Consider the following 24,557-nt stretch of genomic DNA (forward strand, 5'->3'; position numbering starts at 1 on the left):
CTGTAAGGTGCAGAGTCTCAGACTAGAGAGTCACTTGCTGTCTTCAAACATAGATTGAAACGTAGACCTGTTTCTTGAGTACTTAAAATGAGCACTAACTCAATGAATAACACTTGTAGTCTGTTCTTAAATTGTATGTCTCCTGTTTAAGTGAGCCTGTTTTAATCAAAATACTAAGTGATGGCATTGATTCCTGTGCATGTTAATGTCAACCAGTTAATGTTGATATGTATAGTGTAGGACAAAATTGTGGTCTCGAGGGACTTCTTTTTCTGAAGCTGTAGTTTGTCACAGATTATCTTGCATATTGTTTACACAACATTTCCATATACTGACAACACATGAAAATAGTCCACTGGTAACTAGCAATGATGCAGGTGGTATCTTGTCTCTGAAACGTCTTTAGGCTGTTCCTGGGAAAGAACCAGTTGCCAGTGCTGCAATGGCTACCTTATCACCTGACAAAGAGCCACGACAGGTAATTTGTATTAATATAACATTCTTAATTAACTTTTGATCCCACAAATCTATTTTTGAAGGATTGTTACACAAAAATCAGCTGTCCACAACAGCAGATGTAGATAAATGTATTTCAGGTATCATTTACAGTCAAATTTTGTTACATAAGGAATAGCAGTAAGTTAGTCAGGGCTTTTAAAAGATAACACTTTTTACTTTCCTTCAGGAATGATTGGTGTCACATTTCTGAATCTTATTTGTGTTTCTAGAATTTAGCTGAGATGGATGCTGAGGAAACAACGTCTGCACCACTGACCATGAAGGACCAGTTGTGGACTGAGGAGCACCATTCACAGATTTCATGTGAAGTAGCACAAGAGGTAATTTTGAGACACAATGCTGTGATTTTCAGAAAAATGTTGCACATTTTTTTGGAGTTGCAGTAAACATTCACTATGTAATTGCCTCAATTCTTTTATGGTCCCTGAGGAAGAAAGAACTATAAAAATTATGTCAGATTATGAACCCCTGCATTCACTAGCAGAACTCAGTAAATGGAAATTGCCTGAATGTTGTGTTGTATTGGCTAAATCCTTAATATGTGTATTTAAGATTGTGTTTGACCATGACCTGTTATGAGAGAACATTGTGTTTATTGAGGACAGTGACAGAATATCTCAAAGTGCTTTGTCTTTACTTAAGGAATATTCATGTGTCAATGTGTGTGACAGAAACCTTTAATATCAGGACACTACAACTTATTGTAACTGCAGTGTCTGCTAGGATATTGTGTGTACCAGGTTGTGTTAATTTTGGACCTGTTTTGTAAGCACACTGTGGTTTACAGGGAGGCTATAGTAGTTTATCAGTGCATGTTAATGGCAGCCAGTTAATGTTGATGTGTATAGTGTATGACGTGATTGTGGTCTCGAGGGACTTCTTTTTCTGAAAATATATTTCAAATCACAGACTATCTTGCACATTGTTTTCACACCATTTCCATATACTGACATCACAGGAACATGGTGCACTGGTGCCTACCAATGATACAATGATAGTGGTATCTTGTTTCTGTAACATCTTTAGGCCATTCCTGCAAAAGGACCAGTTGCCAGTGCTGCAATGGCTACCTTATCACCTGACAAAGAGCCACGACAGGTAATTTGTATTTCCATACCATTCTTAATTACCTTTTGATCCCACAAATCTATTTTTGAGGACCTGTTGCACAAATATTTGCTGTCCACAACAGCAGATTTGGATAAATGCATTTCAGTTATCATTTACGGTCAAATTGTTTTACCCAAGGAAGTAAGCAATAGGTTAGTGATGGGTTTTTAAAAAGATAACACTTTTTACTTTCCTTCAGGAATGTTTGGTGTCACATTTCTGAATCTTATTTGTGTTTCTAGAATTTAGCTGAGATGGATGCTGAGGAAACAACGTCTGCACCACTGACCATGAAGGACCAGTTGTGGACTGAGGAGCACCATTCACAGATTTCATGTGAAGTAGCACAAGAGGTAATTTTGAGACACAATGCTGTGATTTTCAGAAAAATGTTGCACATTTTTTGGAGTTACAGTAAACATTCACTATGTGATTACCTCAATTCTTTTATGGTCCCTGAGGAAGAAAGAACTATAAAAATTATGTCAGACTATGAACCCCTGCATTCACTAGCAGAACTTGATGAGTTCAGTAAATGGAAGTTGTCTGAATGTTGTGTTGTATTGGCTAAATCCTTAATAAGTGTATTTAAGATTGTGTTTGACCATGACCTGTTATGAGAGAACATTGTGTTTATTGAGGACAGTGACAGAATATCTCAAAGTGCTTTGTCTTTACTTAAGGAATATTCATGTGTCAATGTGTGTGACAGAAACCTTTAATATCAGGACACTACAACTTATTGTAACTGCAGTGTCTGCTAGGATATTGTGTGTACCAGGTTGTGTTAAGTTTGGACCTGTTTTGTAAGCACACTGTGGTTTACAGGGAGGCTATAGTAGTTTATCAGTGCATGTTAATGGCAGCCAGTTAATGTTGATGTGTATAGTGTATGTGTAACGATCTAGAATCAGACGGCGGACACAATTGCTGCAAAGAACCACATTTATTCAAGTCAGAGGCGGTACTACCTCCTATAACCTCGACCTTTCCAACACGCACGTTCCGGGATCGGCGCGGCATAATAATCACACATAACAAGAAACACACACTGATGTAAAGACAAAGATTACGACTCGGACAACGACAATAAACAATTCACACAATCAAATCACAATGTCTAACAACAGTCATGAACAATTCACACCACAATTCACACTGGATCAAACCATAATATTTAACCGAACTAAAACCCAGACATACGAAAACCCTCGCAACACTTAAGTACGAATACACAGCGGGAACAACCATATAGTATAAGTAAGACCAAGACACATTACAACCAGATCAAAAGGACAATTACATATAACATAGGAAACTCAACAAAGAACCGAAACGAATCAAAGACGACAGAACTCTAACCAGAACCGCAACAGACCTAGACACCTCAATACCAGACTGATTACAGAAGTCCAAAAAGGACACGGAGACTTGAAAGCGCGACAAAGAACATTACCAACGTAAACCAACCTACAGACATAGACCCACAGGGAACACATGAACTCAACCAGACTATATACACAAACTAATCAAACCACATATTCAAAACAGCTGACAAGGATAACATTGGCAGGGATAAACAAAAGGGGCGTGACGAATCGAAACAGAATCGACGAAAGGGAACAGAGGGAGGGAACAAGGCAAGATACACACAAAGGGGCGGAGCCAAACGTTACAGTAGCCCCCCTCAAAAGCGTGCTCCTCCTGGGCACGCAAAACAAAAAAAGGAAAAACACACCAAGGAAAAAATCCGTAAACAGACTCATACAACAGCGTACATCAACTCATCCGGAACAGAGGGCAAAAGACCAGGACAAGACGCAAGAGACTCCTGAGGAGGGCAAGACTCCAAGCCACACACGTCCAAACCGGCAAGCCCTGAAACAGAGGACACAGAAAAAGGCACCAACGACTCAGACGCATCAAGAGCACAGCCAGGCCGTGAGGTCCCAGAATGTCGAGCCGAACCCCGGCCAGCGAACCCTGGAGCAGTGGAAGCAGAAACAGGCGAACTACAAACAGGGGAAGACCCGTAAAAAGGACTACAAGGCACAGGGCTAGGATCAGACGGAAGGGAAAAAACAGAAGAACAAATATGCAAAATCACGGACATATGAACCGGGACCAGGTAGGTAAAAGAAAACAACAAAGAATACGTCACTGGAACAGAAATACAAAAACCTAACACAGGAAACACTGGAACACATATCGGCAAAGGAACTGTTACAGACACAGGAACAAACACATAATCAGGAAAAGGACCAGGGAACAAGGGCATCGACTTCGGATCAAATGCGTTCAATAAATCAAAGACACTAGGAGTCACAACAGAAGGGACATCAAGACAAGAGTCCGCACTACTAGTTCCTTTTACAGGCCCCGGAACACCCTCCCCTAAAGTTGACATGACAGCCCTCCCAGTCCGTGGAGCAGGCAAGGAAAAAGAAGCAGTAGAACTGGTCGCAGGCCTAAAGGGTACATCAACCATGTCACGGGATTCCAAAACACGATCAGACCCCTTCCAGATAGTGGAAGTTAAAGGAAAAGATGATGTTCCAAAAACGTCACTGTGGAAAGCTGCAGCTGGAGAGATGTAGTCAGAGGGCGACGTAGCCGGGAAGACACCGCCAGAGAAAGGAGGGGCGTATAAGGGCGCGGCAGGCGGCGTGGCGTCTGAGGGCGCGGCAGGCAGTGTGGCGCCTGAGGGCGCGGCAGGCTGGGTAGCCTCTAGGTCAGGCTTGTTTTCAGGCTGAATGGGCCTGGGATCTAACCTGGCATCGGACTGGGCGGTTTCCGGGTCGGGCCGGGCTTCGGACTGGGCGGCCTCCGGGTCGGGCCGGGCTTCGGACTGGGCGGCCTCCGGGTCGGGCCGGGCGTCGGGCAGGGCGGCCTCCGGGTCGGGCCGGGCGTCGGGCAGGGCGGCCTCCGGGTCGGGCAGGGCGGCCTCCGGGTCGGGCAGGGCGGCCTCCGGGTCGGGCAGGGCGGCCTCCGGGACGGGCCGAGCGGCCTCCGGGACAGGCCGGGCGTCGGGCAGGGCGGCCTCCGGGACAGGCCGGGCGTCGGGCAGGGCGGCCTCCGGGACAGGCCGGGCGTCGGGCAGGACGGCCTCCGGAACAGGCCGCACACAAGGCAGAATAGCCTCCAAGTTAGACAGTACAGCAGGTATAACAGTCTCCGGGTCAGGCAGTACAGCAGGTAGAACAGCCTCTGGATCAGGCGGGCCTTTATTTCTAGGGGATAGCACAGTGGTAGAGTTAATTCTAAGGCCCTTAACCCTCCCTACATAACCAATAGGGTCTGCTTGATGGGACATAAGGCTACGGTGCGTTGGACAATAGTCTTTACTAAGAGGATACTTGAACGGCTCGTCCTTTGACGTCAGGATTTGAGATACAGTAGCAATGACTGGGAGGGATCGAGTAGCGGTGTCCACTGCGGTTAATTTCAAGGGCAGGGACCGTTCAGGAATTACAGTCAACAGGGGAGTTGCTGGCTCCAAACTACTGACTGCATCTGTCTCCTCAAACGAGGATTTCCGTTGAGTAGGCACATTAGCAAACCTCTTCTTTATGCCTTGGAGAAAACCTGATATTGTCCATGATTCAACACTCCCACGGGACAAAAGAAGATTTGCCCAATCTAGCGCCTTACCCCGCAATCGAGATCTCACAAACGCTATTATTACATTCGGAGAGGGCTGAGGACACGTTAGATGCAATAAGTACAACTCACAATGCATTACAAACATATCGGCGTTGCTTTCATCACCTGAGTACTCACAAGGGCAAGCCATGAGTGAAGGCAGTGTACTCGATCTACCTCCTTCATCCAAAGCTAAACACGATTGCAAAGAATCCAACAGCAACAAACAATGAGGCTTAACTGAATTCAACGGGGAGTCATCCCGAGACATCCTTAGTTCTCCAGCTGCGTCCTCTAAAGGTGGGTCTATATGTAACGATCTAGAATCAGACGGCGGACACAATTGCTGCAAAGAACCACATTTATTCAAGTCAGAGGCGGTACTACCTCCTATAACCTCGACCTTTCCAACACGCACGTTCCGGGATCGGCGCGGCATAATAATCACACATAACAAGAAACACACACTGATGTAAAGACAAAGATTACGACTCGGACAACGACAATAAACAATTCACACAATCAAATCACAATGTCTAACAACAGTCATGAACAATTCACACCACAATTCACACTGGATCAAACCATAATATTTAACCGAACTAAAACCCAGACATACGAAAACCCTCGCAACACTTAAGTACGAATACACAGCGGGAACAACCATATAGTATAAGTAAGACCAAGACACATTACAACCAGATCAAAAGGACAATTACATATAACATAGGAAACTCAACAAAGAACCGAAACGAATCAAAGACGACAGAACTCTAACCAGAACCGCAACAGACCTAGACACCTCAATACCAGACTGATTACAGAAGTCCAAAAAGGACACGGAGACTTGAAAGCGCGACAAAGAACATTACCAACGTAAACCAACCTACAGACATAGACCCACAGGGAACACATGAACTCAACCAGACTATATACACAAACTAATCAAACCACATATTCAAAACAGCTGACAAGGATAACATTGGCAGGGATAAACAAAAGGGGCGTGACGAATCGAAACAGAATCGACGAAAGGGAACAGAGGGAGGGAACAAGGCAAGATACACACAAAGGGGCGGAGCCAAACGTTACAGTATGACGTGATTGTGGTCTCGAGGGACTTCTTTTTCTGAAGCTGTATTTCAAATCACAGACTCTCTTGCACATTGTTTTCACACCATTTCCATATACTGACATCACAGGAACATAGTGCACTGGTGCTTAACAATGATACAATGATAGTGGTATCTTGTCTCTGTAAAGTTTTTAGGCCATTCCTGCAAAAGGACCTGTTGCCAGTGCTACAATGGCTACCTTATCACCTGACAAAGAGCCACAACAGGTCATTTGTATTGACATACTAATTACCTTTTGATCCCACAAATTTATTTTTGAGGACCTGTTGCACAAACATTTGCTGTCCACAACAGCAGATTTGGAAAATTGCATTTCAGTTATCATTTACAATTGTCAAATTGTATTACCCCAGGAACAGCAATAGGTTAGTGAGGGTTTTTAAAACCTAGCCACTAGGGTGCACACACCAGTGTATTTTAGTGCTGGTCCCATGCCCGGATAAATAGGGAGGGTTGCGTCAGGAAGGGCATCCGGTGTAAAAACGGCGCCAAATCAAATGATGCGGATCAAAAATAGAAATTCCATACCGGATCGGTCGAGGCCCGGGTTAACAACGACCGCCACTGGTGCTGTTTTCCAACAGGGCATTAGTGGATATTGGACTACTGTTGGGACAAGGAGGAGGAGGAGGAGAGGGGGGAAGAGGGTTCTGAAGCTGAAGGAGAGGAGGCAGAGCAGGAAGTTGTTAGAGTTGGTATGTTGAATGTGGGCTCTATGACAGGTAAAGGGAGAGAGCTAGCTGATGCGATGGAGAGGAGGAAGATAGATATACTGTGTGTACATGGGACCAAGTGGAAGGGGAGCAAGGCCAGGAGAATTGGTGGTGGCTTCAAACTCTTCTACCATGGTGTAGACAGGAAGAGAAATGGAGTAGGGGTAATCCTGAAAGATGAGTTTAGTAAGAGTGTAGTGGAGGTAAAGCAAGTAAGTGGCAGGGTGATCTGTGTAAAGTTAGAGATTGATGGGGTGATGATGAATGTCATCAGTGATTAAGCTCCTCAGGTAGGTTGTGATGTGGAGGAGAAAGAAGAATTCTGGAGAGAGTTAGATGAAGTTGTTTTGCAGGTTCCTAAAGAAGAGAGAGTGGTTATTGGAGCAGATTTAAATGGACATGTTGGTGGAGGGAACAGTGGTGATGAGGAGGTGTAGGGTAGATGTGGTGTTAAAGAAAGGAATACGGAAGGACATATGGTGGTAGATTTATGCTAAAAGGATGGCTGTAGTTAACACTTACTTTAAGAAAAAGGAAGAGCACAGGGTAACATATAAGAGTGGGGTATGATGCACACAGGTCGACTCTATCCTCTGTAGGAGATGAAACCTGAGAGAGGTTAGTGATTGCAAGGTGTTACCAGGGGAGAGTGTAGCTAAACAGCAGTGGACAGCAGGAAGTGAAGAAGAGGACGAGAGTGAGAGCGGAACCTAAGATCAGGTGGTGGAAGTTAAAGGATGAGGACTGTGGTGTAAAATTCAGGGATGAGGTGATGCAGGTACTGGGTAATGGTGGTGGTGTTCTGGATACCTGGGATGAGACTTTAAATGCAGTGAGGGATGTGACTAGGAAAGTACTTGGTGTGACCTCAGGACAGAGGAAGACAGACAAGGAGTTGTGGTGGTGGAATGAGGAAGTTCAGGAAAGTTTGAGAGGAAAGCGGTTGGCTAAAAAACATTGGGATTTTCAGCGAGATGAAGAAAGTAGACAGAGGTACAAGGAGATGTGTCATAAGGCAAAGAGAGCAGTGGCAGAAGCTAAAGAGAAGGCGTATAGCAAGCTGTATGAGAAGTTGAACACTAAGGAAGGGGAAAAGGATCTGTACAGATTGGCCAGACAGAGAAACCGTGATGGGCAGGATGTCCAGCAGATTAGGATGATAAAGAATAAAGATGGAAATGTGTTGTCTGGTGAGGAGAGTGTCTTGGGAAGGTGGAAGGAGTATTTTGAGGAACTGATGAATCAAGAGAATGAAAGGGAAAGAAGGTTAGAAGAGGTAGAGGTTGTGAATCAGGAAGTGCCTCAGGTGAGCAAGGAGGAAGTAAGGGCTGCAATTTGGAGAATGAAGTGTGGTAAGGCAGTTGGACCAGATGATATTCCAGTGGAGGTATGGAAATGTTTGGGAGAGACAGCAGTGGAGTTTTTGACTGGGTTATTTAACAGAATCTTGGAAGGTCAGAAGATGCCTGAGGAGTGGAGACAAAGCATAATGGTGCCGATTTTCAAGAATAAGGGCGACATTCAGAGCTGTAGTAATTACAGGTGAATAAAGTTGATCAGTCACAGCCTGAATATCTGGGAAAGAGTAGTGGAAGCTAGGCTTAGAGGAGAGGTAGAGATCTGTGAGCAACAGTATGGTTTCATGCCAGCTAAGTGCACCACAGATGCTATGTTTGCTTTGAGAATGTTAATGGAGAAGTATAGGGAAGGACAGAAGGAGTTACATTGTGTGTTTGTTGACTTAGAGAAAACTTATGATAGAGTACCGAGACAGGAGCTGTGGTATTGTATGAGGAAGTCAGGAGTAGCAGACGTTGTGGTTCATAATAGGTATTCAGGAGCAAACCCGTGCAATGCTTTATAAGTTAATAAAAGAATTTAAAAATCAATACGGAATTTAACTGGGAACCATTTTGTAGTTCTGATTACTGTTATTAATTGAATGTTTAATAGTCATATGGTTCTTAAAGTTACACTTTTAGTTAAGTATTTATCGTATTTGGTGGATTTAGACATAGCGATTGCTTAATTCGTCAACATATATTAAATGTGGATTGGAACAGAATTCATATTCTGACATCATGAAACTATACAGTCTACAGCTCTGGCTCGTCCTTTTTTGGATATTATGTTCAAGAATTTACCAACCTGTGATGGGTATTATCCACTATTCTGCTGCGGAACTGGTTCGGCTACGATACTCTCAGTTTGTTCCATTGCTCTCACTACCGGCGCCTCTGCTTTCCAACGCGGATTTGATTTATATCCCCCGTCGAAAATATATTCATCGAGGGTCCCGCCGGTCTCTATATGAGGACATAACTGCTCCACTGCAATCCATCGGATCTACTGCTCGTCGAACCCGCCGTGGACCGAGTCGGGTAGTTGACCACAGTGTGCTAGTGTGCCCAGACCGGTTGGCTAGCACCTCTACTGGAGCTGACAGTACCATAAATTCGGTCTGCTTAACATCCGCTCGTTAACGAGCAAAGGACTTCTTATCCAGGATCTCCTTGTTGACCGTAAGTATGACATCCTCTGTCTAACTGAGACGTGGCAACAACAAAATGACTTTACGCAACTTAATGAATCCGCTCCTGCTGGATATGTTTACATCTGTAAACCACGTGACTCTGGTCGAGGAGGAGGTCTTGCGATATTCCATCGGGAGGACCGAAAAGTCTCTCCGGTGTCTGCGCCTGTCTTCGCCTCCTTTGAGTCACTGGTCTGTCAACTTGCTGGTTCCACACCTACCATCATTGTGAACATCTACCGTCCTCCTAAAGGTAACAAAGACTTTCTTCAGGATTTCGCTGCGCTGCTAACTCATCTGATCACTCTCTCACCTGCTATTATAGTTATGGGCGATTTTAATATTCATATGGACAGCACTAACAATCCCCTCACCAAAGACTTTATATCATGTCTGGGGAGCTTCGGACTGGAACAGTTTATTGACGTTCCCACACACTGTAAAGGTCACATTCTTGACCTCGTTTGCTGCTCTGGTGTCACTCCTTTTAACCATTCGGTTGAAGAGCTAGCTATATCTGACCACTCTCTCATCTCCTTTAATGTCAGTTTGCCTCTCTTCATCACGAAGCTTCCCCGTCTCATCACCTTCCGTAATATTAAGGATATTGATTCTGTCTCTCTGTCCTCCAGTATAATCTCCCACTTGGATTTCCAACAACAAATGTTCCCTGATGAACTAATGTCATCATATAACACTGGTCTTCAGGCCATTCTGGATTCTCTTGCCCCATTGAAAACACGTATGGTTCACTTCTCACGCTCAGCCCCATGGTTTACACCTGAGCTTCGTCTCTTGAAAACCAAGGGACGACAATATGAGCGATTGTTTCGCAAAACTGGTTCATCTGTTCATAAGGACATGTATAAGGACCATATGCTGCACTATAAGGACTCACTATCACAGGCTAAATCGGACTTCTATACTGGATTAATTATTTCTATGAATGGAGACACTAGATCAGGTATCACCAAATGGCGGACCGCGGTCCGGATCCGGACCCGGACGCCGTCCTGTCCGGACCCAATCACATTCCTGATTAACTGGATACGGACCCAAATGCCAAAAAAAATTTAACGGGAGACTATATTTTAAACCGGAGAATTTATTTTCAGACGAGTGTTACGTTCACCACCCATTTTAGTGTTACGTTCGCCACCCCACCGCTCAACAACTTTCGTTCGCCACCGCGGACCCGGACCTAAGGTCTAAGCTATCTGCCAAAAATAGACCGCGGAAAGATTTAATTGATTACCCCTGCACTAGATCATTGTATGCATTTTATAAAAAAACTGTGCAAGCTCCGGACTCTCTTCCATCGTATCTCTGTTCTACTACCTTCTGCAATTCTCTTATGTCATTTTTCAATGAGAAAATTAAGAAGATTTACAAGTCTCTTGAATCTCCATCTTCTACATTGACTATCCCTAATTATTATAATTTTTCCTTTCTTTCCTCTACATCTTTTTCATCTTTCTCTCTTCCTCCTACCTCAGAACTCTATGATCTTATTAGTAAGGCTAAGCCATCTACCTGCTCATTGGACCCTCTTCCCACTAAACTGGTCAAATCCTGTCTTCCTTCTCTGCTTCCTTTTATTACTGCAATCATTCACTCGTCTCTCACAACTGGGACTGTACCAGCTGCCTTGAAAACTGCAGCTATCAACCCAATTTTAAAAAAGCCTGGTGCTGATCCTACCGATTTTAATAACCTACGCCCTATCTCCAATCTCCCATTCATTTCAAAAATACTTGAGAAAGTTGTTACAGCTCAGCTTCACTCATATCTGTCACACAATGATCTTTATGAAAAATTTCAGTCTGGTTTCCGTTCCTCTCACAGCACAGAAACAGCACTTGTTAAAGTCACCAATGATCTCCTCTGCACAGCTGATTCCGGTCAAATTTCTATTCTTATTCTTTTAGATCTGAGCGCTGCCTTCGATACTGTCTGTCACTCCACTCTTCTTCATAGACTGTCTTTCATCGGCATAACTGACACACCGTTACAATGGTTTAAATCATATCTGTCAAACCGCACACAGTTTATTCAGCTCAAAACCTTCACTTCTCAACCTTCTCCTGTAATTTCTGGTGTGCCTCAGGGTTCTGTCCTTGGCCCCCTTCTTTTCATAATCTATCTTCTCCCCCTTGGTAACATCTTCCGTAAATATCATATCAACTTTCACTGTTACGCGGATGACACACAGCTCTATCTCTCAAGTAAGCCTACTTCCAATCTTCTTCTGCCTTTCCTTACAGACTGTTTACCCGAAATAAAAACATGGCTCTCTCTCAACTTTCTCAAATTAAATGGTGATAAAACTGAGGTTTTACTTGTTGGCACTAAATCCAATCTATCCAAAGTGACCAGTTTTTCTCTCACCATTGATAATTGTTCTGTCTCTCCCTCATCTCAGGTAAAGAGTTTGGGTGTCATCCTGGATAGTACCTTATCACTTCAGTCACACATCAACAATATTACCAGATCTGCTTACTTTCACCTTAGAAATATCAATTGTCTACGGCCTTCTCTTTCCTCCCACACTACTGCTATTCTGGTCCACAGTCTTGTTACATCCCACATAGATTATTGTAATTCCCTTCTTTTTGGTCTTCCACGTAAATCACTTCACAAACTTCAAATGGTTCAGAATTCAGCTGCACGTATCATTACAAGAACTCCCTCTTCTCACCACATCACTCCTGTTTTACAACAGCTGCACTGGCTGCCGGTTAGGCAACGCATCATCTACAAAATTTTACTACTTACTTTCAAGGCTATTCATAACCTTGCACCTCCGTATATAACAGATCTCATCAACATTACCACTCACTCACGATCTCTGAGATCATCTGCCTCCACTCACCTGTCTGTCCCCACTGTCCGCTTAAGCACCATGGGGGGCAGGGCTTTTAGTAACTCTGCTCCTAGGCTATGGAATGTCTTACCACCCGATTTAAGAAACTCTGACTCTATTACGTATTTTAAGTCAGGTCTCAAAACATACTTGTTTAGAGTTGCCTTTAATGTATGATTCCGATCTTCTGTCTATTTTATCCATTATTTTAATTTATTTGTACCTTTTCTCTGTCTTAATTTTATTTATTATTATTATTATTATTATTATTATGTAAGGTGACCTTGAGTGTCAGAAAGGCGCCATCAAATAAAATTTATTATTATTATTATTATTATTATTATTCTGGTCAGAACCCTGGCTGCGGCATTTTGAACTATTTGAAGTTTATTTAAATTCCGATTTGAACATCCTGACAGTAGTGAGTTACAGTAGTCTAGTCTGGAGCTAACAAAGGCGTGCACCAATTTTTCTGCATCATCTTGTGATAATGTATTTCTTAACTTAGCAATGTTGCGGAGATGTAGAAAAGCTATCCTAGTAGTATTATCTATGTATTTATCAAATGATAGGTCAGAGTTGAGTATGACGCCTAGGTTTTTGGCTACTGTGCCAGGTGTAATGGGGTAGTCTGCGAGATTAAGAATTAGATCTGGAATTTTCTGTTTTGAGGCCTTTGGGCCCAGGAGGAGGACTTCAGTTTTGTCCTCATTAAGTTGGAGGAAGTTTAGAGACATCCAGCATTTAATATCTCTTACACTTGATCTCTTACAGTGGAAAGTAAGTTGAACAGGCTAGGTAAAGTTATCTATGATTATGGTGTGGCAAGATTTGGTGTTGTGCAGAAGAAAGGAATGAGTAAGGCTGTTTGTAAATCAAGGAGGCAGGTAGAAATAGGAAAACTTGTCAAGGAGTCAAGGTTGTTGAGGAAGCGGTGGAAGCGGGGTAATGAGCAGGAAAGAGAGGGCATTGAGTTACTGCAAGACGAGTTGAAAAGTAAGTTAGGGAAATTACGGAGAGCAGAAGCTATGAGGAAAAGAAGGAAGAAGAAAAAGCGCGCTAGAGAGGCATTCTTTAAGGCGGCGTTTCTCAACCAGGCTCCCGCGGCACCAGATCTCTCAAGTTTGGTGGGCGTGAGCTTTTTTTCAGGCGGGGGAGGGATTGGAATCTGTCGCGATTACGTTCGCCACCCCCCAACCCCCCCGTCAACAACTTACGTTCGCAACTGGGGTGCCTTAAAATTTTGCATGCATATAAAGGGTGCCACAACTGAAAAAAGGTTGAGAAACACTGCTTTAAGGATCTGTTTAGATTTGTTAAAACGTTGTTTAGTCAGGAGAAGTCAGGGAGCCTAAAGGTAGGAAAGAAGGAGCTTGAGGGGCATTTTCAGAAGGTGTACTCAAGGGAGGAAAAGACTAGTGAGGTGAAATTGCCAGCAGATATTCCGCCAGTAGGTGACCTACAGTGGAAGATGGATGTTAATCCCCTTAAGTGGAGTGAGGTACAGGAAGTAGTGCGGTGCGCAAAAGCAGGTTCAGCACCAGGGCCTAATGGAGTTCCATATAGATTATATAAAAGTGCACCAGATGTTTTGAAGTTGTTATGGAGGTTGATGTTTATAGTGTGGAAGAAGGGGATTATCCCAAAGGACTGGCGAAGGGCAGGTGGTGTTCTTATTCCGAAAGAGAAGGATTCTGTAGCCATAGAGCAGTTTCGTCCCATAAGCTTGCTTAATGTGGAGGGTAAAATATTCTTTAGTGTAGTTGCACGTAGGTTGGCAGCATTTCTGAAAAAGAATAAGTTAATTGATACATCGGTGCAAAAAGCAGGGATTACAGGTTTTTCAGGGTGTATAGAGCATAGTAGCATGATTTGGCACCAGATTCAAACAGCAAGAGCAGAGAGAAGTGATCTACATGTGGTATTCTTAGATCTGGCTAATGCTTTTGGTTCGGTACCGCATGCTCTGTTGTGGAAGGCATTTGAATTTTTTCAGGTTCCAGATGAGATTGCGAGGTTAGTTAAAGCTTATTTTGGAGACATTCAGTTTTGTTTCAGCACAGAGGAGTTTGTTACATCTTGGCAACGTCTGGAAGTAGGTATAATGGCAGGGTGCACAATCTCATCATTGGCATTTACAATAGCAATGGAGGTGATTATCAGGGCTTCTAAGTGGGTTGTAGGTGGGGAGAGGCTGCATGATGGCACCCGGCTCCCACCGATTAGGGCATACATGGATGACATGACTACATTAACGACTACTGTTCCATGTACTCGGCGGCTGTTGGAGAAGCTAGGGGATAATCTTAGGCTGGCTAGGATGAAGGTTAAACCCAGTAAGTCTAGGAGTGTTTCAATTGTGAAAGGGAAGTTGACACAAGAAAAGTATGTGATGGAGGGAGAAGTAATACCGTCTATTCTGGAGAAATCAGTTAAGAGTCTAGGTAGGTGGTACACCGCAGCACTGAACGACAAAGAGCAGGTTGTAGAGTTAAGGAAGGAATTGGGTGAGGCGATTAATAGTATCGATAAGTCCTTTTTGCCAGGTAAATTTGTGGTGTTTGCAGTTTGGATTGTTGCCTCGTTTAAGGTGGCCACTGACAGTGTATGATATTCCAATGACTGAAGTTGAGAGGCTAGAAAGGATTGTTAATAAGGCTGTAAGAAAATGGCTTGGGGTTCCACATTGTCTTAGTAGTGTGGCATGGTTTGGGAGAGGAGTGCTAGAACTGCCACTAACAAGCTTAGTTGAGGAGTTTAAATGTGCCAAGGTAGGCCGAGAAATGTTGTTGATAGGGTCGAAAGATGCACTGATCAAAGCAGCGGCACCAGTGACACGTACAGGAAGAAAGTGGAATTCCCAAGAGGCAACTCAGGCAGCAAAGAGGGCATTGGAGCATAGAGATGTTGTAGGGCACGTGCAAAATGGGAGGGCAGGACTAGGGTCAGGTGATACATGGAGGGCATTCAGCAAGGCCACATCTCCTGAGAGAAGGCGAATGGTGACTGGTTTTATTCAAGAGCAGGAGGAGGAAGTAAGGTGGGCAAAAGCTGCAGGACAGAGTAAGCAGGGTCAGTGGATGAAATGGGAAAGTGTGGAGAAGAGGAGAATCACCTGACGAGAGTTGTGGGCATTGGATGCAAGTCGTATAAAGTTTCTTGTGGGAGCTACTTATGATGTGCTTCCAATTCCACAAAACCTTGGGCAGTGGTTTGGTGAGGATCCAACTTGTAAACTATGTGCAGGAAGTGGTACATTGAAGCACATCCTGTCGGCATGCAAGGTGAGTTTGTCACAGGGACGTTATACATGGAGGCATAATCAGGTACTTAAATCATTGGCAGGTGCACTTGATAAGAAGCGGTTGGAAGTTAATGGCATGCCAGTTGCTAGTTCCAATAGAGTAATTAGGTTTGTGTGTGAGGGGCAGCATAGCAAGGAGCCAGCACAGTTTTCAAAAGTTGGTGGTAAGTGGGCTGATGCAAGAGATTGGAAACTGTTGGTTGATGTAGGCTGTAAATTGCAGGTTCCAGAGTGTATTGTTGTCACAAACTTGAGGCCAGATGTTGTGTTGTACTCTGAAAGTAATTGGATAGTGTATTTCATAGAGCTAACTGTTCCATTTGAGGACGAAGTTGATGCAGCACATGAAAGGAAAAGGTTGAAGTATGCAGATTTGGTGGCTGAGGTAAGAGAGCGGGGCTGGCAAGCATATATTAGACCTGTAGAGGTAGGGGCTAGGGGTTTCGTGGCGAAGTCTGCCACAAGACTACTGGCTGAGTTTGGATTTAGAGGCTGTGTGATGAGAGCAGTGGTAAAAGAGTTGTCAGCGGTAGCTAAGAGATCTAGTCAGTGGGTGTGGCTAAGAAGGGCTGAGGTTAGGTGGGGTAAGGATAGTACTTGAAGAGATCAATTGTTTGGTGTGTGTGATGTTGAGATATGGGTAGGATTGTCACTTGGCTTTTCCGATAGCCGTCGGGTAGCAGGGTTGTTGGTAAATTCTGTGATGGGCTACATTGTGAGCTTGGAGGGGGGTGGGTCTGGGACGCCAGACTCCACTGATGAGCCTTCTGGAGGTGTTGGGGGCTCAATTCATCGAAACACCAACAAAGGGAGGTGCCTTCCTGATGACCCCAAGGAAAAGCTTGCAAGGTATTGTGTGTGTCCATGTCACTTTGTTTTGAAGGTCAGTCCAGGTTTGTTTGGTGGTCTGAGTACTTGGCAGTTGAGGCAATGGACCATGAACATAGTGCACTGTGCTTCTGGATCCTTGTCGAGCCAGTATCAGATTGTAGCTGCTGCTGTGTTCTGTTCAAGCAACTAGTGTGTGCATAGGGTGTGTGAAATATATCTTGTCTTCTTAGTAGTATTGTGTAGGTATTATTAGATCATAGTTGTTAGTTGGTTAATACATCCTAGCCAAGCCTGTTGCATGACTCCGGATGTTAGGTGCATGATTTATCATCTTCCTGTATTATGTTACTTACACAGGCCTCAATTTTTCTTAAACTGAGTTTGTCATCAGGTTTGGCTGATATGTAAAGTTGAGTGTCATCTGCATAGCAGTGAAAATTGACACTATGTTTGTTTATAACTGTGCCCAATGGTAGCATATATAATGTAAATAATAATGGAGCCTTGCGGGACCCCATATTTAACTTTTGTACGTTTGGATGGAATATTATTGAGCTCTACAAACTGATAGCGATTTGTTAAGTAAGAATAAAACCATGAAAGGGCTGTGCCTGAGACTCCAACCCAGCGTTCTAACCTTTCTAGCAAGATCCTATGATCAATTGTGTCGAAAGCTGCACTAAGATCAAGAAGCACTAACAGTGATACATAGCCTTGATCTGAAGCAAGGAGGAGATCATTTGTTACTTTAACTAATGCTGTTTCAGTACTGTGATGGGGCCTAAAACCAGATTGGAACTTTTCAAATATGTGATTCCTATGCAGATTTATAGGCATAATTGTTGGGCAACAACTTTTTCTATGATCTTAGATATAAATGATGTGTTTGAAATGGGTCTATAATTAGCACAGTCGGATCAAGATTTGGTTTCTTGATCAGAGGTTTAATAACTGCTAATTTACATGATTTGGGCATGTGACCTATTGTAATGGATGAGATAACTACAGTTAGAGGAGGTTCAGTTACCGCTGGTAATACCTCTTTTAATAATTTTGAGGGAACCGAGTCTAGAGTGCAGGTAGCACAATTTAAGGAAGAAATTATTTTCTCTAATTCTGATTGTGGGAGTGGATGAAAAGCATCAAGTTTTTCTCCCAGTATGTAATTTAAATCAATATCAACCAAACCAGATGACATACCAGTTGTTTTGCTAATAAAAGGTTTTTTTTTTATTATCAAAGAAATCTATAAATACATTACTAGTGAGGTTTACTAGAATCTGAGGTTCTTCGCCTGCTTGATTTTTTGTAAGTTTGGAAATAGTATTAAAAAGAAATCTAGGATTGTTTTTATTTTTCTCTATCAGTGAGGCTAGGTATGCTGAGCGTGCTTTAGTGAGAGCCCGTTTGTAGTCAATAATGCTATCCTTCCAGGCACAGTGAAGTACTTGTGAGATCGCCATTTACGCTATAATTTACGTGCTATTTGTTTGAAGTTTCTAGTTTGGTCAGTGTACCACGGGGTGAGCTTTTTAGATCTAGTCTTTTTATATTTGAGTGGAGCTACTATATCTAGAGCTGATCTGCAGGTATTCTCTATACAGTTGGTTAGACTGTCTAACTCTCCTGGATCGGATGGCGATCCTTTCTAGACACTTTATTAGGAGTATCTCCATATACACACTCCATCTATTCAACTCCACTTACATGTAGGACCACTTTGTAGTTCTGCAATTACAGACTGTAGAGCATTTGTTCCCATACATACTTTGTTAGCCCTCCATTAACCCATTCATCAGTGGTCTGGACCCCTGTATTTGAGCTGATGGACCACTTAGGCACAGATGGATAAGACACAGCAGTGTTGCACACACTGTCCACATACTGTACACTCTATTACACACTGCTACTTTGTTGGTCTGCCTTGTAGATGTAAAGTCAATCTTTTTGCTGCACAATTCTTTTATATCATCCTCTAGTTTTTCATCAGTGGTCACAAGATCCCACTGGATTTTTTTAGTTAGTCCACTGTTCTGTGGGAGTCATGAAAATTGAAGGATAGGATGAAAAGGCGATAGCAAAGTATGCAGAGAAACAAATGTTTACATATATTTTCAAATACACATGCTGATTCATTGTAATTCCCTTTTTTATAGAGATACAGAAGACCCAGACAGATAGGAGCATTACTGTGGGATGCTCTCCTGGTATTTAATTTAATCACATAGATGGACATTAGGTGTCACACAGAATTTTAATTGTGAATCACAATTTACATGGCAGCTAATCATTAGGATATTACATGATCACAGTAATCTCACACTTTTTAAATTCTGTGACAGTAAATCATTTTACATTTGCTTAATGCAAAATTTGTAACTTGTTTTTTGTTTGTTTTTAATAGTGTGCAATGACAATTCTGCAGCAGAAATCAAAGGTCCTGGGAAAAGGACAAAAACACTGTGGTCTAAACAAGAAGTGATGGCTGTGATGAAAACACTTCAAGCCTCATATAACAAAAGGAAAACTGGCCACGTTGGGAGAATGTCAGCAGTGCAAAGATGCTGAGGACCCTGTACTGGCAGGCCGAACAGTACAAAATATAAGAGATTTTGTTAGAAACAGAGGGAAAACATTTCAAAGGAAAGCCCAGTCTAATTGAAGATTTTACAATAATACATAGTTTTGTTTCAGGCTTTGTGGATTTGTTTTTTTTTCCTTAAAAATGTAGGAGATTATTCTCTTGTTTTTTAATATAATTTACATTAAAATACAAATTATAAATAACAAAGCTATAAACTCATTATGTCCAATGTTTATTAAATGCAAGGACTTGTTCTTCTTAAGCATGCCTGTCTTGGTAATGCATCAAGCAGTCATGTTTGTGTTTGTGTATAATCAAGTTCTAGTAAACCATCCTTGTCCTTCTAAAACAGTGAAATGGCCATTTTTGTGTATTGTTAAGTGAGTGTACTGGTAAAGCAGGTAAGACCTTATAGACCACATTCTAGCTATAGGCGGGACATTTTCAACATGTCCCCATATGCAAGCACAATGTCAGGTTGACATGTAAAGAGTTTGATTTTGTCTAGAAGAAATCTGAAGTGATATTCATGTTCTGCAAAAAAATCCAGATTTTTTAATGTAGCCAGCAACTCTTTAGAGCAATGGGAAAGGTAGGTCCCTGTAAACCACATTCTAACTGGTTTGGCAAGGAGTGTCCTCGTAAGACATAAAAACCAGTATGTGTGTGTGTGAGTGTGTGTGTGTGTGTGTGTGTGTGTGTGTGTGTGTGTGTGTGTGTGTGTGTGTGTGTGTGTGTGTAAATATGTAATGAGTACACTAATGATGCCAGCATCAGTCACTGTTGCCCTCAATAGGATCCATTAGCCTCCTGTCAGAGAGGTGTGATATATCACCCACCCTCCTCTGTTGCTGTCACTCCACATGGATACATGGCAAGTTTTACAAATTAAGGAAAAATAATCTAGTATTTGTAGTATTTAAAACCTGTTTGTTGAAATAATGCTAATGCAAGCAGATGGATAATAATCAGTACCTTCACTCAGCAATAAGTACTAAATTATATTTGTAAATTGAAATCTGCTCTTCCTTTCTGTTTGAATGACTTTGGTGTGACTCATACCTTTTGCTTTTATGACTTTAAATGTTATTTTAGAACAAAAGTATCAACAAATGAGAAGAAAACCATCTAACATTTGTGAGATGATATTTGCTCTCTCTGTACTTTTACATTACACAGTACTTTTAACTCTAAATTCTCGAACAGTATTTTTTATCTTTGGTTAATAATTCTTGATTGTGGTTCCACTCTAAATAACACCGATGACAGCATACACGTTTGAATACTATCATTATAATACAGGCGTAGCAGCGGGTGTATGTAAATGTGTTGCGTGTTCGGTCCGTATTTCAGGCGTTGGTAACTCACCTTCTGGCTGTTTCTGTTTTACTGTCCTCATCACATGACATGTTTAACGCCCGATGGATTTTCTGCAATCATTATAATACATAACGTTGAAAGTGTTGTACAGAATTATCATGCAATCCTAGTAATATGTGTTTCCATCTATTTAACTCTAGAGGGCGCATTTGCTCCATGCTTTATAAAAGCTTGCTTATAAAGAGGAAATGTAGGTGGAGAAAACGTTAGCTCAAGGAACACAGTGATAAACAGAACACTTAAATAATTGAAAACAATCAATTCTACATTGTTTGTTCTTGTGTTGCATATGTATCACTCTGCCACTGCTGTTTTAGTTAATCAGCTGGTATTTAATCAGTAACGCTAAACGGTCTGCACATATACTGCCTATTTATTAGCTTCCCTATTAATTAGCTAATGCCGTATTGATCATTAGTCATCCTGAGAGACATGAAGCAGGACATTAAAGCCAGAAAAGAAAATAAACAGATACAAACAAAAGTTGGTGACAAATACACCAAGACAGTAAAATAACAGAAGAGTTTTGGAGTAAAATTAAAATAAAGGGGGGGGGGGGGGGAGAAATAAATAAAATGCATTCCAGCATTCCAGCTGTAGCAAGTTAGGGACAGGTACCCAGCCAGCACCCACCTGTCCTGTTAGGGACAGGTACCCAGCACCCACCTGTCCTGTTAGGGACAGATACCCAGCACCCACCTGTCCTGTTAGGGACAGGTACCCAGCACCCACCTGTCCTGTTAGGGACAGGTACCCAGCACCCACCTGTCCTATTCTTCATGCACAGAGAGGACACTGGGTTGCACTGCACTGATTTACTGAGACGTTACTGAGTGTATGATGCCAGTGCTGGAGTCAACCACGCATGTAAGACTCCAGAACATCCCCGTGGTACCAGCAGATGTTCTGATCCTGCCACATCCACCCACTCCATCTTCTCCGTTGGATGCAGAAACAGCTCACCCACCCCAGATCACTGGAGCAGCTGAGACTCACACCTATAGTGAAGTGGCTACCTGCACTAATATAATGTCGTATATTGGTCTATTAGCTGGGCCATTCAAGCTGGATCGGTTCCCTTTGCAGCCTTGGTCTTCTCAAGGTTTGTTTAATTCAGGGAGTTTATCCTCTTACCATCGTCACCACTGGTTTTGCTCATTAGGGATCTGGACCCAAATATTTGTGAAGCTGCTTTGTGACGACGTGTCTTGTAAAAAGCGCTTTTTAAACACATTTGACTTTCACTTTGACTTTTCATGTAGTGCACTCACTACGCTGGGACATTATTCATTCACACAGTGGCCCATGACTATTAAACACTACCAGAGTGACCTTCTCCTATCTATTATCATGTACACTGTACTGTAAACACTACAGGGCTTACTGTGTATGGTATGCATCTTTGTCTGTATTCCCTCATAGTGTGTTGTGTACACAAGCGAATGTGCTGTAGTTTTGTGTGCTTGTAAACCTTGCTATGCAGTGGTGTGTGTTTGTGACCCCAGCCCTGCTATGGTGTGTGTTTGTGACTCCAGCCCTACTGTGGTGTGTGTTTGTGACCCCAGCCCTGCTGTGGTGTGTGTTTGTGACCCCAGCCCTGCTGTGGTGTGTGTTTGTGACCCCTGCTGTGGTGTGTGTTTGTGACCCCAGCCCTGCTGTGGTGTGTGTTTGTGACCCCTGCTGTGGTGTGTGTTTGTGACCCCTGCTGTGGTGTGTGTTTGTGACCCCTGCTGTGGTGTGTGTTTGTGACCCCAGCCCTGCTGTGGTGTGTGTTTGTGACCCCTACTGTGGTGTGTGTTTGTGACTCCAGCCCTGCTGTGGTGTGTGTTTATGACCCCAGCCCTGCTGTGGTGTGTGTTTGTGACTCCAGCCCTGCTGTGGTGTGTGTTTGTGACCCCTGCTGTGGTGTGTGTTTGTGACCCCAGCCCTGCTGTGGTGTGTGTTTGTGACCCCTGCTGTGGTGTGTGTTTGTGACTCCAGCCCTAGTGTGGTGTGTGTTTGTGACTCCAACCCTGCTGTGGTGTGTGTTTATGACCCCAGCCCTGCTGTGGTGTGTGTTTGTGACCCCAGCCCTGCTGTGGTGTGTGTTTGTGACTCCAGCCCTGCTGTGGTGTGTGTTTATGACCCCTGCTGTGGTGTGTGTTTGTGACCCCAGCCCTGCTGTGGTGTGTGTTTGTGACTCCGGCCCTGCTGTGGTGTGTGTTTGTGACCCCAGCCCTGCTGTGGTGTGTGTTTGTGACCCCAGCCCTGCTGTGGTGTGTGTTTGTGACCCCAGCCCTGCTGTGGTGTGTGTTTGTGACCCCTGCTGTGGTGTGTGTTTGTGACCCTTGCTGTGGTGTGTGTTTGTGACTCCAGCCCTGCTGTGGTGTGTGTTTGTGACCCCAGCCCTGCTGTGGTGTGTGTTTGTGACCCCTGCTGTGGTGTGTGTTTGTGACCCCTACTGTGGTGTGTGTTTGTGACTCCAGCCCTGCTGTGGTGTGTGTTTATGACCCCAGCCCTGCTGTGGTGTGTGTTTGTGACTCCAGCCCTGCTGTGGTGTGTGTGTGTGACCCCTGCTGTGGTGTGTGTTTGTGACCCCAGCCCTGCTGTGGTGTGTGTTTGTGACCCCTGCTGTGGTGTGTGTTTGTGACTCCAGCCCTAGTGTGGTGTGTGTTTGTGACTCCAGCCCTGCTGTGGTGTGTGTTTATGACCCCAGCCCTGCTGTGGTGTGTGTTTGTGACCCCAGCCCTGCTGTGGTGTGTGTTTGTGACCCCAGCCCTGCTGTGGTGTGTGTTTATGACCCCTGCTGTGGTGTGTGTTTGTGACCCCAGCCCTGCTGTGGTGTGTGTTTGTGACCCCAGCCCTGCTGTGGTGTGTGTTTATGACCCCAGCCCTGCTGTGGTGTGTGTTTATGACCCCAGCCCTGCTGTGGTGTGTGTTTGTGACTCCAGCCCTACTTTGGTGTGTGTTTGTGACCCCAGCCCTGCTGTGGTGTGTGTTTGTGACCCCAGCCCTGCTGTGGTGTGTGTTTGTGACCCCAGCCCTACTGTGGTGTGTGTTTGTGACCCCAGCCCTACTGTGGTGTGTGTTTGTGACTCCAGCCCTGCTGTGGTGTGTGTTTATGACCCCAGCCCTGCTGTGGTGTGTGTTTGTGACTCCAGCCCTGCTGTGGTGTGTGTTTGTGACCCCTGCTGTGGTGTGTGTTTGTGACCCCAGCCCTGCTGTGGTGTGTGTTTGTGACCCCTGCTGTGGTGTGTGTTTGTGACTCCAGCCCTAGTGTGGTGTGTGTTTGTGACTCCAGCCCTGCTGTGGTGTGTGTTTATGACCCCAGCCCTGCTGTGGTGTGTGTTTGTGACCCCAGCCCTGCTGTGGTGTGTGTTTGTGACTCCAGCCCTGCTGTGGTGTGTGTTTATGACCCCTGCTGTGGTGTGTGTTTGTGACCCCAGCCCTGCTGTGGTGTGTGTTTGTGACTCCGGCCCTGCTGTGGTGTGTGTTTGTGACCCCAGCCCTGCTGTGGTGTGTGTTTGTGACCCCAGCCCTGCTGTGGTGTGTGTTTGTGACCCCAGCCCTGCTGTGGTGTGTGTTTGTGACCCCTGCTGTGGTGTGTGTTTGTGACCCTTGCTGTGGTGTGTGTTTGTGACTCCAGCCCTGCTGTGGTGTGTGTTTGTGACCCCAGCCCTGCTGTGGTGTGTGTTTGTGACCCCTACTGTGGTGTGTGTTTGTGACTCCAGCCCTGCTGTGGTGTGTGTTTATGACCCCAGCCCTGCTGTGGTGTGTGTTTGTGACTCCAGCCCTGCTGTGGTGTGTGTGTGTGACCCCTGCTGTGGTGTGTGTTTGTGACCCCAGCCCTGCTGTGGTGTGTGTTTGTGACCCCTGCTGTGGTGTGTGTTTGTGACTCCAGCCCTAGTGTGGTGTGTGTTTGTGACTCCAGCCCTGCTGTGGTGTGTGTTTATGACCCCAGCC

General features: G+C 44.1%; 2 protein-coding genes across 4 annotated transcripts in view; one reads left to right on the forward strand and one right to left on the reverse strand.

Moving 5' to 3' along the window:
- The window catches only part of grin3ba (glutamate receptor, ionotropic, N-methyl-D-aspartate 3Ba), a 72,529-nt gene that overhangs the window by 4,897 nt on the left and 43,075 nt on the right, over nucleotides 1–24,557 (reverse strand). For all 3 annotated transcript variants that reach the window (XM_076976679.1, XM_076976678.1, XM_076976680.1), the window contains exon 8: nucleotides 20,604–20,665. In XM_076976679.1, the coding sequence (XP_076832794.1) occupies nucleotides 20,604–20,665 (62 nt within the window). The remainder of the gene's footprint in view (nucleotides 1–20,603; nucleotides 20,666–24,557) is intronic.
- On the forward strand, nucleotides 733–19,338 carry LOC143477837 (uncharacterized). The gene is made up of 5 exons (XM_076976681.1): nucleotides 733–839; nucleotides 1,546–1,617; nucleotides 1,872–1,982; nucleotides 18,808–18,858; nucleotides 19,056–19,338. The coding sequence occupies exons 1-5, from the start codon at nucleotides 741–743 to the stop codon at nucleotides 19,131–19,133; spliced, it is 411 nt and encodes a 136-aa protein (XP_076832796.1). The 5' UTR covers nucleotides 733–740; the 3' UTR covers nucleotides 19,134–19,338.

This window comes from Brachyhypopomus gauderio, chromosome 16 (assembly GCF_052324685.1).
Source record: "Brachyhypopomus gauderio isolate BG-103 chromosome 16, BGAUD_0.2, whole genome shotgun sequence".
Taxonomy (NCBI): domain Eukaryota; kingdom Metazoa; phylum Chordata; class Actinopteri; order Gymnotiformes; family Hypopomidae; genus Brachyhypopomus; species Brachyhypopomus gauderio.

Coding starts and splice junctions, on each gene's coding strand:
- LOC143477837 (XM_076976681.1), top strand. CDS start 741: ATGGATGCTGAGGAAACAACGTCTGCACCACTGACCATGAAGGACCAG. Junction 1,983..18,807: donor CATGTGAAGTAGCACAAGAG/GTAATTTTGAGA, acceptor CCTTTTTTATAG/AGATACAGAAGACCCAGACA. Junction 18,859..19,055: donor TACTGTGGGATGCTCTCCTG/GTATTTAATTTA, acceptor TGTTTTTAATAG/TGTGCAATGACAATTCTGCA.